This window comes from Schistocerca americana, chromosome 2 (genome assembly GCF_021461395.2).
Source record: "Schistocerca americana isolate TAMUIC-IGC-003095 chromosome 2, iqSchAmer2.1, whole genome shotgun sequence".
Classification (NCBI taxonomy): domain Eukaryota; kingdom Metazoa; phylum Arthropoda; class Insecta; order Orthoptera; family Acrididae; genus Schistocerca; species Schistocerca americana.
The window spans coordinates 807998703-808010971 of record NC_060120.1 but is presented as its reverse complement, the minus strand read 5'-3'; the positions used below and the strand labels follow the sequence as shown (position 1 = coordinate 808010971).

Sequence of the window (12269 nt, the reverse complement as noted above, 5' to 3'; positions counted from 1 at the left end):
GAAAATATGTTATGTGGACATGTGTCCGGAAACGCTTACTTTCCATATTAGAGCTCATTTTATTACTTCTCTTCAAATCACATTAATCATGGAATGGAAACACACAGCAACAGAACGTACCAGCGTGACTTCAAACACTTTGTTATAGGAAATGTTCAAAATGTCCTCCGTTAGCGAGGATACATGCATCCACCCTCAGTCGCATGGAATCCCTGATGCGCTGATGCAGCCCTGAAGAATGGCGTATTGTATCACAGCGATCCTCAATACGAGCACGAAGAGTCTCTACATTTGGTACCGGGTTTGCGTAGACAAGAGCTTTCAAATGCCCCCTTAAATGAAAGTCAAGAGGGTTGAGGTCAGGAGAGCGTGGAGGCCATGGAATTGGTCCGCCTCTACCAACCCATCGGTCACCGAATCTGTTGTTGAGAAGCGTACGAACACTTCGACTGAAATGTGCAGGAGCTCCATCGTGTATGAACCACATGTTGTGTCGTACTTGTAAAGGCACATGTTCTAGCAGCACAGGTGGAGTATCCCGTATGAAATCATGATAACGTGCTCCATTGAGCGTAGGTGGAAGAACATGGGGCCCAATCAAGACATCACCAACAATGCCTGCCCAAACGTTCAAAGAAAATCTGTGTTGGTAACTTGACTGCACAATTGCGTGCGGATTGTCGTCAGCCCACTCATGTTGATTGTGAAAATTTACAATTTGATCACGTTGGAATGAGGCTTCATCCGTAAAGAGGACATTTGCACTGAAATGAGGATTGACACATTGTTGGATGAACCATTCGCAGAAGTGTACCCGTGGAGGCCAATCAGCTGCTGATAGTGCCTGCACACGCTGTACATGGTACGGAAACAACTGGTTCTCCCGTAGCAACTTCTCTGACGCTGACATTAGCGTTATCGTCACCTGCACGAAGAATTGCCTCGTCCATTGCAGGTGTTCTAGGTCTTCCCCAGCCGCGAGTCATAGGCTGGAATGTTCCGTGCTCCCTAAGACGCCGACCAATTGCTTCGAACGTCTTCCTGTCGGGACACCTTCGTTCTGGAGATCTGTCTCGATACAAACGTACCGCACCACGGCTATTGCCCCGTGCTAATCCATACATCAAATGGGCATCTGCCAACTCCGCATTTGTAAACATTGCACTGACTGCAAAACCACGTTCGTGATGAACACTAACCTGTTGATGCTGCGTACTGATGTGCTTGATGCTAGTACTGTAGAGCAATGAGTCGCATGTCAACACAAGCACCGAAGTCAACATTATCTTCCTTCAATTGGGCCAACTGCCGGTGAATCGAGGAAGTACAGTACATACTGACGAAACTAAAATGAGTTCTGACGTGGAAATTAAGCGTTTCCGGACACATGTCCACATAACATCTTTTATTTATTTGTGTGTGAGGAATGTTTCCTGAAAGTTTGGCCGTACCTTTTTGCAACACCCTGTAGAGGAGACAGGAAGGTTTCAGTAACAACAACAAAAATCGGGATGTATGAAGAAGAGAGTGGACTAAGCTGTTTGTAAGAATAACGTGTACACTGTTAACCCAATAATCAGTTCTTTACTTCTGAAACGATTACCTTAAATTTTGTGAACGATTAGGGTCACTCGGTCATCGGGGCACGAAGATGGCTACAACAACGGAGGAGAGCAAGCAGACGCAGTACTCACGGTGGCCCAGTGCGAGTCGATGGGCATGCCGAACTTGTCGCAGACCTCGACGGCATAGGGGCGGACGGCGGTGGCGGCGGCCCAGTTCTGGAAGAAGAAGAGCACGCTGACCACCAGCAACGGCTTCAGCGTGCCGCGCCCCAGCAGCGCTACCACCTTGCGGCACGCCGCGGACTCGCACCACGCCGCGATCTCGTCGTCGTCGTCTTCCGGGAAGTCCTCCACCTGCCGACACAAGCCGTCGTTAGATATTCGCATACCTCGTGGATCGTAACTACGTTCTTCATCTACATCTACATCTACATTTATACTCCGCAAGCCACCCAACGGTGTCTGGCGGAGGGCACTTTACGTGCCACTGTCATTACCTCCCTTTCCTGTTCCAGTCGCGTATGGTTCGCGGGAAGAACGACTGCCGGAAAGCCTCCGTGCGCTCTCGAATCGCTCTAATTTTACGTTCGTGATCTCCTCGGGAGGTCTAAGTAGGGGGAAGCAATATATTCGATACCTCATCCAGAAACGCACCCTCTCGAAACCTGGACAGCAAGCTACAGCGCGATGCAGAGCGCCTTTCTTGCAGAGTCTGCCAGTTGCTAAACATCTCCGTAACGCTATCACGCTAACCAAATAACCCTGTGACGAAACGCGCCGCTCTACTTTGGATTTTCTCTATCTCCTCCGTCAACCCGACCTGGTACGGATCCCACACTGATGAGCAATACTCAAGTATAGGTCGAACGAGTGTTTTGTAAGCCACCTCCTTTGTTGATGGACTACATTTTCTAAGGACTCTCCCAATGAATCTCAACCTGGTACCCGCCTTACCAACAATTAATTTTATATGATCATTCCACTTCAAATCGTTCCGCACGCATACTCCCAGATATTTTACAGAAGTAACTGCTACCAGTGTTTGTTCCGCTATCATATAATCATACAGTAAAGGATCCTTCTTTCTATGTATTCGCAATACATTACATTTATCTACATTAAGGGTCAGTTGCCACTCCCTGCACCAAGTGCCTATCCGCTGCAGATCTTCCTGTATTTCGCTACAATTTTCTAATGCTGCAACTTCTCTGTATACTACAGCATCATCCGCGAAAAGCCACATGGAACTTCCGACACTATCTACTAGGTCATTTATATATATTGTGAAAAGCAATGGTCCCATAACACTCCCCTGTGGCACGCCAGAGGTTACTTTAACGTCTGTAGACGTCTCTCCATTGATAACAACATGCTGTGTTCTGTTTGCTAAAAACTCTTCAATCCAGCCACACAGCTGGTCTGATATTCCGTAGGCTCTTACTTTGTTTATCAGGCGACAGTGCGGAACTGTATCGAACGCCTTCCGGAAGTCAAGAAAAATAGCATCTACCTGGGAGCCTGTATCTAATATTTTCTGGGTCTCATGAACAAATAAAGCGAGTTGGGTCTCACACGATCGCTGTTTCCGGAATCCATGTTGATTCCTACATAGTAGATTCTGGGTTTCCAAAAACGACATGATACTCGAGCAAAAAACATGTTCTAAAATTCTACAACAGATCGACGTCAGAGATATAGGTCTATAGTTTTGCGCATCTGCTCGACGACCCTTCTCGAAGACTGGGACTATCTGTGCTCTTTTCCAATCATTTGGAACCCTCCGTTCCTCTAGAGACTTGCGGTACACGGCTGTTAGAAGGGGGGCAAGTTCTTTCGCGTACTCTGTGTAGAATCGAATTGGTATCCCGTCAGGTCCAGTGGACTTTCCTCTATTGAGTGATTCCAGTTGCTTTTCTATTCCTTGGACACTTATTTCGATGTCAGCCATTTTTTCGTTTGTGCGAGGATTTAGAGAAGGAACTGCAGTGCGGTCTTCCTCTGTGAAACCGCTTTGGAAAAAGGTGTTTAGTATTTCAGCTTTACGCGTGTCATCCTCTGTTTCAATGCCATCATCATCCCGTAGTGTCTGGACATGCTGTTTCGAGCCACTTACTGATTTAACGTAAGACCAGAACTTCCTAGGATTTTCTGTCAAGTCGGTACATAGAATTTTACTTTCGAATTCACTGAACGCTTCACGCATAGCCCTCCTTACGCTAACTTTGACATCGTTTAGCATCTGTTTGTCTGAGAGGTTTTGGCTGCGTTTAAACTTAGAGTGGAGCTCTCTTTGCTTTCGCAGTAGTTTCCTAACTTTGTGTTGTTGTACCACGGTGGGTTTTTCCCGTCCCTCACAGTTTTACTCGGCACGTACCTGTCTAAAACCCGTTTTACGATTGCCTTGAACTTTTTCCATAAACACTCAACATTGTCAGTGTCGGAACAGAAATTTTCGTTTTGATCTGTTAGGTAGTCTGAAATCTGCCTTCTATTACTCTTGCTAAACAGATAAACCTTCCTCCCTTTTTTTATATTCCCATTAACTTCCATATTCAGGGATGCTGCAACGGCCTTATGATCACTGATTCCCTGTTCTGTACATACAGAGTCGAAAAGTTCGGGTCTGTTTGTTATCAATAGGTCCAAGATGTTATCTCCACGAGTCGGTTCTCTGTTTAATTGCTCGAGGTAATTTTCGGATAGTGCACTCAGTAGAATGTCACTCGATGCTCTGTCCCTACCACCCGTCCTAAACATCTGAGTGTCCCAGTCTATATCTGGTAAATTGAAATCTCCATCTAAGACTATAACATGCTGAGAAAATTTATGTGAAATTTATTCCAAATTTTCTCTCAGTTGTTCTGCCACTAATGCTGCTGAGTCGGGAGGTCGGTAAAAGGAGCCAATTATTAACCTAGTTCGGTTGTTGAGTGTAACCTCCACCCATAATAATTCACAGGAACTATCCACTTCTACTAACAGCGACGAACACTCCACCACCGGTTGCATGCAATCTATCCTTTCTAAACACCGTCTGTACCTTTGTAAAAATTTCGGCAGAATTTATCTCTGGCTTAAGCCAGCTTTCTGTACCTATAACGATTTCAGCTTCGGTGCTTTCTATCAGCGCTTGAAGTTCCGGTACTGTACCAACGCAGCTTCGACAGTTGACAATTACAATACCGATTGCTGCTTGGTCCCCACATGTCCTGACTTTGCCCCGCACCCGTTGAAGCTGTTGCCCTTTCTGTACTTGCCCAAGGCCATCTAACCTAAAAAACCGCCCAGCCCACGCCACACAACCCCTACTACCCGTGTAGCCGCTTGTTGCGTGTAGTGGACTCCTGACCTATCCAGCGGAACCCGAAACCCCGCCACCCTATGGCGCAAGTCGAGGAATCTGCAGCCCACACTGTCGCAGAACCGTCTCAGCCTCTGATTCAGACCCTCCACTCGGCTCTGTACCAAAGGTCCGCAGTCAGTCCTGTCGACGATGCTGCAGATGGTGAGGTCTGCTTTCATCCCGCTAGCGAGACTGGCAGTCTTCACCAAATCAGATAGCCGCCGGAAGCCAGAGAGGATTTCCTCCGATCCATAGCGACACACATCATTGGTGCCGACATGAGCGACCACCCGCAGATGGGTGCACCCTGTACCCTTCATGGCATCCGGAAGGACCCTTTCCACATCTGGAATGACTCCCCCCGGTATGCACACGGAGTGCAAATTGTTTTTCTTCCCCTCTCTTGCTGCCATTTCCCTAAGGGGCCCCATTACGCGCCTGACGTTGGAGCTCCCAACTACCAGTAAGCCTACCCTCTGCGACTGCCCGGATCTTGCAGACTGAGGGGCAACCTCTGGAACAGGACAAGCAGCCATGTTAGGCCGAAGATCAGTATCAGCCTGAGACAGAGCCTGAAACCGGTTCGTCAGACAAACTGGAGAGGCTTTCCGTTCAGCCCTCCGGAATGTCTTTCGCCCCCTGCCACACCTTGAGACGACCTCCCACTCTATCACAGGTGAGGGATCAGCCTCAATGCGGGCAGTATCCCGGGCAACCACAGTCGTAGTCCGATCAGGGGATGCGTGGGACGAGCTGGCCGTCCCCGACAAACCCCCATCCGGACCCCCACAGAGATGCCCATTGGCAACAGCCTCAAGCTGTGTGACCGAAGCCAACACTGCCTGAAGCTGGGAGCGAAGGGATGCCAACTCAGCCTGCATCCGAACACAGCAGTTGCAGTCCCTATCCATGCTAAAAACCGTTTTGCAAAGAACGTCTGAACTAATCTACAGAGAGCGCAAACAAATCGACAAAATTTAAACGGTTATTAAAATACAAGATTGCCTAGTAAATGCAGTAATGCTGCTACTTGCGCACTGCTGACACTGCTCGGCGGCGGAAGGAGACTACGCGAATTTACACTATTCAGGTACTAAAACGCGATGCTACACTCTCAAATACTATAATACGCCCGAAATTTATGAATTAAACAATGCAAGTACCAAAAACACGCAAAGAAATTAAGAGTTAAACTATGTAACAAATGAGTGAGCTAGGAGTATACGACTTGTTGCTGCAGCTGCTTATCCAACGGCGGCAGGGAGCACACTGACTGTGACCAACCGACACTGGCCGTTCAAAACAAAAACAGAAGACAAACGACTACGCGAATTTACACTATTCAGCTACTAAAACGCGATGCTACAACTCTCAAATACTATAATACGCCCGAAATTTATGAATTAAACAATGCAAGTACCAAAAACACGCAAAGAAATTAAGAATTAAACTATGTAATAAATGAGTGAGCTAGGAGTATATGACTTGCTGCTGCAGCTGCTTATCCAACGGCGGCAGGGAGCACACTCTGTAATGAGTCATTTTCTTGACTCTGAGGAGACTGAAAAGAAACTGGGTGCTCATTTAACACTATGCTGCAGGATGAAACAGTTTTATTGGTGATGTTTATAATCACAATACACACGTATCTGGAAATAATCAGTATAAAGAGTTCAAACAATGGAACAACAATGTACACTCATGTTCACGAAAATCAGAAGACCTTGAACAACTGGAGGTAGGACGTTTATATTCACAGGAGATGTACATTATTATGTTCTACAGAAAGGATTAGCATTTGAACTACTTCGACCCGCGTGTTCAAGGTCGACATCGATATTGCGGCGCAACACCACCTGCCGGTAAAATGTTCCTGCAGCTCTCGTTGTCGCTATAAAGTGAAGGTAATGGACCAGTGTGACTTGAGCAGACGTTCAGGATGCCTCGCAGACATATGCGCGAACCGTACCGTCAAATCAGTGAGTTTGAAAGAGGACGCATTGTTGCCATGAGAATGTGATACATCAATCAAGGGAACTTTTGATCATGTGGGGCGAAGTGTTTCAGCAGCGCAACTGGTTTGTGCGGAATGGTTCTCGGAAGGCCGTAGAAAACGATGAGATAGATCAGGTCGCACCACACAGACCATCCCCGAGAAGATCGACACCTCACCCGAATTTCATTGCAGGACTGATCTGCCTCCTACTCCTCTCTGGCCCAGCTGTGCAATAGTGGAACACATCGTACACTATGAGGGGTGATTGTCCGCCGCCGTTTATTACGGCATGGATTGCGTGCGCGTCGATCACTTCTCCGCCTGCCTTCAACGAATGTGCAGAAACATGCTGGACGACAACGGTGGATAGAACGACGTTACTGGGGACAGGATTGGCACCAGGTAGAATTTTCGGACGAATTCAGATTCTGTTTCTTTGAAAATGATGGCCACATTTTGGTTACCCGCAGACAGAGGGAGCGCCACCACATTGAGTACATTCGTACATGACGTACAACGCCAACTCAACGCCTTATGGCGTCGGCTGGTGTTGGGTACAATCACAAATCACCGTTGGCGCTTGTCCAGGGCACTGTGATCATTGTAATCTACGTGAACGACATCCTCCAACCCGTAACCATCCCCCTTCCTGCATTACACCCCAATCGCCCTTCTTCAGCAAGACCACATGTATCTGCACGAACAGGTGCCTTCTTGATGTCACAGGACGTCAGCCTTTTGCCCTGGCCCGCCATATCACCAGAGTTGTAGCCAACCGAAAATGTGTGGGATATGGTGAAGTGAAAGATGCAGTGCTTTGACCCAATGCCAACCACCACAGAAGAACTTTGAAATCAACGCAGCATGGATGGCTATACCATAGGATGCCATTGGTGCCTTATACCCGTCGATACTATCACACAGCGAGCAAGTTATGAGGGCCCATGGCGGACCCTGTGCCTACTAGGCAACAGGACACATGCTGAACCAAGGTGACTGAAATGCTAATCATTTCTGCAGAACGTGCTAATGTACATGTCCTATGACTATGAATGTCAGTCTTTAGTCCTTCAAGATGTGCTGTTTCTTCTGAGCATGGGTGTACTTTTGCACTGGTTTTTGTCTAATAGATAACATTTAACGTTACTGGACGCAGTAACTGTAATGAGGCAGAGCAACATGGATGTGGAAGAAGCTAGTGTTAGAGTTTGTGGAAGTACTATTACTGTCACTGAATCATGACGCAGTAGGAAAAGGAAAATTAAATGAGATGTCCCTACGTGGAAAAAAAAAGAGAAACATGGAGGGTAAGAATGGTTTTGAAATATTCATAGTATTTCCTACAACATTTACCTGTAGTTTACGCATAGCATATTTCAAATTAAATCGTGGATCTCCATGAAACTATAAATTAACCTTTACTGAATCTTATGTGTGCTGCTCTTTTTTGGTTTTAAATTTATAGGTATGTCTCGTGAATGCCATTTGTATGTAACGCATTAAGTAGTCAAAATATAACAGACACACATTTTTTCAACATTTCAGACACTCGTCGAAATCTCTTCTTAAGAAACCTACTTACAATTATCCTCGAATGTTTGACTTTAAATGCCGTGATCTTGGAATTCAAGATATCAGAAGGTTTCGCCAGTCATTTTACAAATCTCACAATAACGTATTTCAAGTTTCATTCATACTTTGTTACGTCACGCAACAAGCTCCACAATGTCAAAGACCATGAATGAGTACAAGAAAAAAAAGCAAAGATGTTACATTGAGATTCCATACACGTAAATTTGTTTCTGGAAAGGGAAACTTATTCCAAGTGTGTCTAAATACATTTGTTTTCATTTTGGGGATTTCGAAATTTAGAATTCAGAGGCTTTGTAAAGAACAGTTAAGGACTGGGTTAACAAAAATGGTTCAAATGGCTCTGAGCACTATGCGACTTAACATCTGAGGTCATCAGTGCCCTAGAACTTAGAACTACTTAAACGTAACTAACCTAAGGACATCACACACATCCATGTCCGAGGCAGGATTCGAACCTGCGTCCGTAGCAGTCGCGCGGTTCCAGACTGTAGCGCCTAGAACCGCTCGGCCACCCCGGCCGGCACTGGGTTAACATCACAATAAAGATACCAGTTCATAAAAGTACATGAAACAAACAGGTGTATAGAAATTCATTTAGTCTCTGACTTTCGTTAATCACGTTGCTGCCGTGATAATTCAAAGCGCTAGTAACTGTCGAGTTAACTATACATCAAAAATGTACAATGCAGCACAAAATACTGAAAGTAAAGTGAGACACGTTTTCTTTTACATCAATAACATTTTTAGTACTCAATATAAGTTTCAAGACACCGGCTACAGACAAATGCTCAAAATGCTCTGAGTTGCAAGAACACATCCAGAGTCAAAACAGCAGGAGATGGTGCATTCAAAGCTAAGTTACTTGGTGAACTTGGTTATCAAACACTGCTAAAGTATTAACCATATCAAAACTTTACGCAGAGAAGCAAATCCTATTCTTTAATTGTATTAAGACACAAATGATAATTGGATATGTATATTGTGTATATTTTAAACATAGCTGCACAACAGCAACGGTTTCACGTAATAAAATTATAAACAGCCCACCAGTTGCAATGGATAAAGAAATTCTTTACCTAGGTTTCGACAAATATAAATTTGTCTTCTTCAGAAGGTAACAATTTTACATTAGTAAGGACTAATGTACATTCGCCGTTTTTACAATTGTCGGCATAGATCAATGTGCCAAAAATAAAATATAGCCCTAGAATTAGGATTTGTCACGTTAATATTTAACGTTAATATTTAACGTGACAAACCCTAATTCTAGGGCTATATTTTATTTTTGACACATGGATCTATGCCGACAATTTTAAAAACTGCAATGGTACATTAGTCCTTACTAATGTAAAATTGTTACCTTCTGAAGAAGACAAATTTATATTTGTCGAAACCTAAGTAAAGGAGTTCTTCATCCATAGCAACTGGTCGGCTGAATAACCCCACCTACAAACATGCATTCACTACGTCCTACTACATTTTTTGCACGTTCTTACGGAAGCACCCCGTATAAATGACAAACAAAAATAAAAGAAATAATCGGGTTTTTCGAACACAGAATGCAGAATTACACGACGCTAACCACTGTGCCACAGTTTCATCTAAGGACATCGCGCGGCAAAAGGCACATAAAGTATATGGACAATAATTCGGTAGCTTGAGGTGCTCAGCGTGAGATCAGCAAGTCGTGTGTACTTGCGACTTCGCTATGGAGGAGTGGGAAAGATGAACAGCGAGGTGTAGTGTGGTTTCTGGCTGCAGAATGAGTGTCAAGAAGTGAAATGCGTGCCCGAATGTCTGCAGTGTACGGCGAACGCAGTATGTCACGTGCAAAATGGTTCAAATGGCTCTAAGCACTATGTGACTTAACATCTGAGGTCATCAGTCCCCTAGGCTTAGAACTACTTAAACCTAACTAACCTAGACCCGTGGTCTAGGGGTAGCGTCTTTGATTCATAATCATAACGTCTTCGGTCCCCGCCACTGCCTGAATTTTGATAAATAATCAGCATTGGCGGCCGAAGACTTCCGGCATAAGAAGTCAGCCTCATTCTGCCAACGGCCTTGTCAAAGAGGGCGGAGGAGCGGATAGAGGTTCAGGGCACTCTCTTGTCCTAGGGGTGGGAAATTGCCCCTAAAGGCGGAAGAATCAGCAATGATCAACGACATGAGGATGCAGAAGGCAATGGAAACCACTGCATTAAAGACACGTAACGTGTATCCACAGGACATGTGGCCTGTAATTGAAGAAGTGTCATGATGATCTCTCCATTGGCAAAAGATTCCGGAATAGTCCCCCATTCGGATCTCCGGGAGGGGACTGCCAAGGGGGAGGTTACCATGAGAAAAAGATTGAATAATCAACGAAAGGATAACGTTCTACGAGTCGGGGCGTGGAATGTCAGAAGCTTGAACGTGGTAGGGAAACTAGAAAATCTGAAAAGGGAAATGCAAAAGCTCAATCTAGATATAGTAGGGGTCAGTGAAGTGAAGTGGAAGGAAGACAAGGATTTCTGGTCAGATGAGTATCGGGTAATATCAACAGCAGCAGAAAATGGTGTAACAGGTGTAGGATTCGTTATGAATAGGAAGGTAGGGCAGAGAGTGTGTTACTGTGAACAGTTCAGTGACCGGGTTGTTCTAATCAGAATCGACAGCAGACCAACACCGACAACGATAGTTCAGGTATACATGCCGACGTCGCAAGCTGAAGATGAACAGATAGAGAAAGTGTATGAGGATATTGAATGGGTAATGCAGTATGTTAAGGGGGACGAAAATCTAATAGTCATGGGCGACTGGAATGCAGTTGTAGGGGAACGAGTAGAAGAACAGGTTATAGGAGAATATGGGCTTGGGACAAGGATTGAAAGAGGAGAAAGATTAATTGAGTTCTGTAACAAGTTTCAGCTAGTAATAGCGAATACCCTGTTCAAGAATCACAAGAGGAGGAGGTATACTTGGAAAAGGCCGGGAGATACGGGAAGATTTCAATTAGATTACATCATGGTCAGACAGAGATTCCGAAATCAGATACTGGATTGTAAGGCGTACCCAGGAGCAGATATAGATTCAGATCACAATATAGTAGTGATGAAGAGTAGGCTGAAGTTCAAGACATTAGTCAGGAAGAATCAATACGCAAAGAAGTGGGATACGGAAGTACTAAGGAATGACGAGATACGTTTGAAGGTCTCTAACGCTATAGATACAGTAATAAGGAATAGCGCAGTAGGCAGTACAGTTGAAGAGGAATGGACATCTCTAAAAAGGGCCATCACAGAAGTTGGGAAGGAAAACATAGGTACAAAGAAGGTAGCTGCGAAGAAACCATGGGTAACAGAAGAAATGCTTCAGTTGATTGATGAAAGGAGGAAGTACAAACATGTTGCCGGAAAATCAGGAATACAGAAGTACAAGTCGCTGAGGAATGAAATAAACAGGAAGTGCAGGGAAGCTAAGACGAAATGGCTGCAGGAAAATTGTGAGGACATCGAAAAATATATGATTGTCGGAAGGACAGACTCAGCAGACAGGAAAGTCAAAACAACCTTTGGTGACATTAAAAGCAACGGTGGTAACATTAAGAGTGCAAAGGGAATTCCACTGTTAAATGCAGAGGAGAGAGCAGATAGGTGGAAAGAATACATTGAAAGCCTCTATGACGGTGAAGATTTGTCTGATGTGATAGAAGAGGAAACAGGAGTCGATTTAGAAGAGATAGGGGATCCAGTATTAGAATCGGAATTTAAAAGAGCTTTGGAGGACTTAC

At 44.9% G+C, this 12269-nt stretch overlaps 1 protein-coding gene across 1 annotated transcript in view; it reads right to left on the bottom strand.

Moving 5' to 3' along the window:
- The window catches only part of LOC124595037 (facilitated trehalose transporter Tret1-like), a 326026-nt gene that overhangs the window by 43097 nt on the left and 270660 nt on the right, over positions 1-12269 (bottom strand). The window contains exon 7 of the mRNA XM_047133599.1: positions 1695-1919. Coding sequence (XP_046989555.1) covers positions 1695-1919 — 225 coding nt within the window. The remainder of the gene's footprint in view (positions 1-1694; positions 1920-12269) is intronic.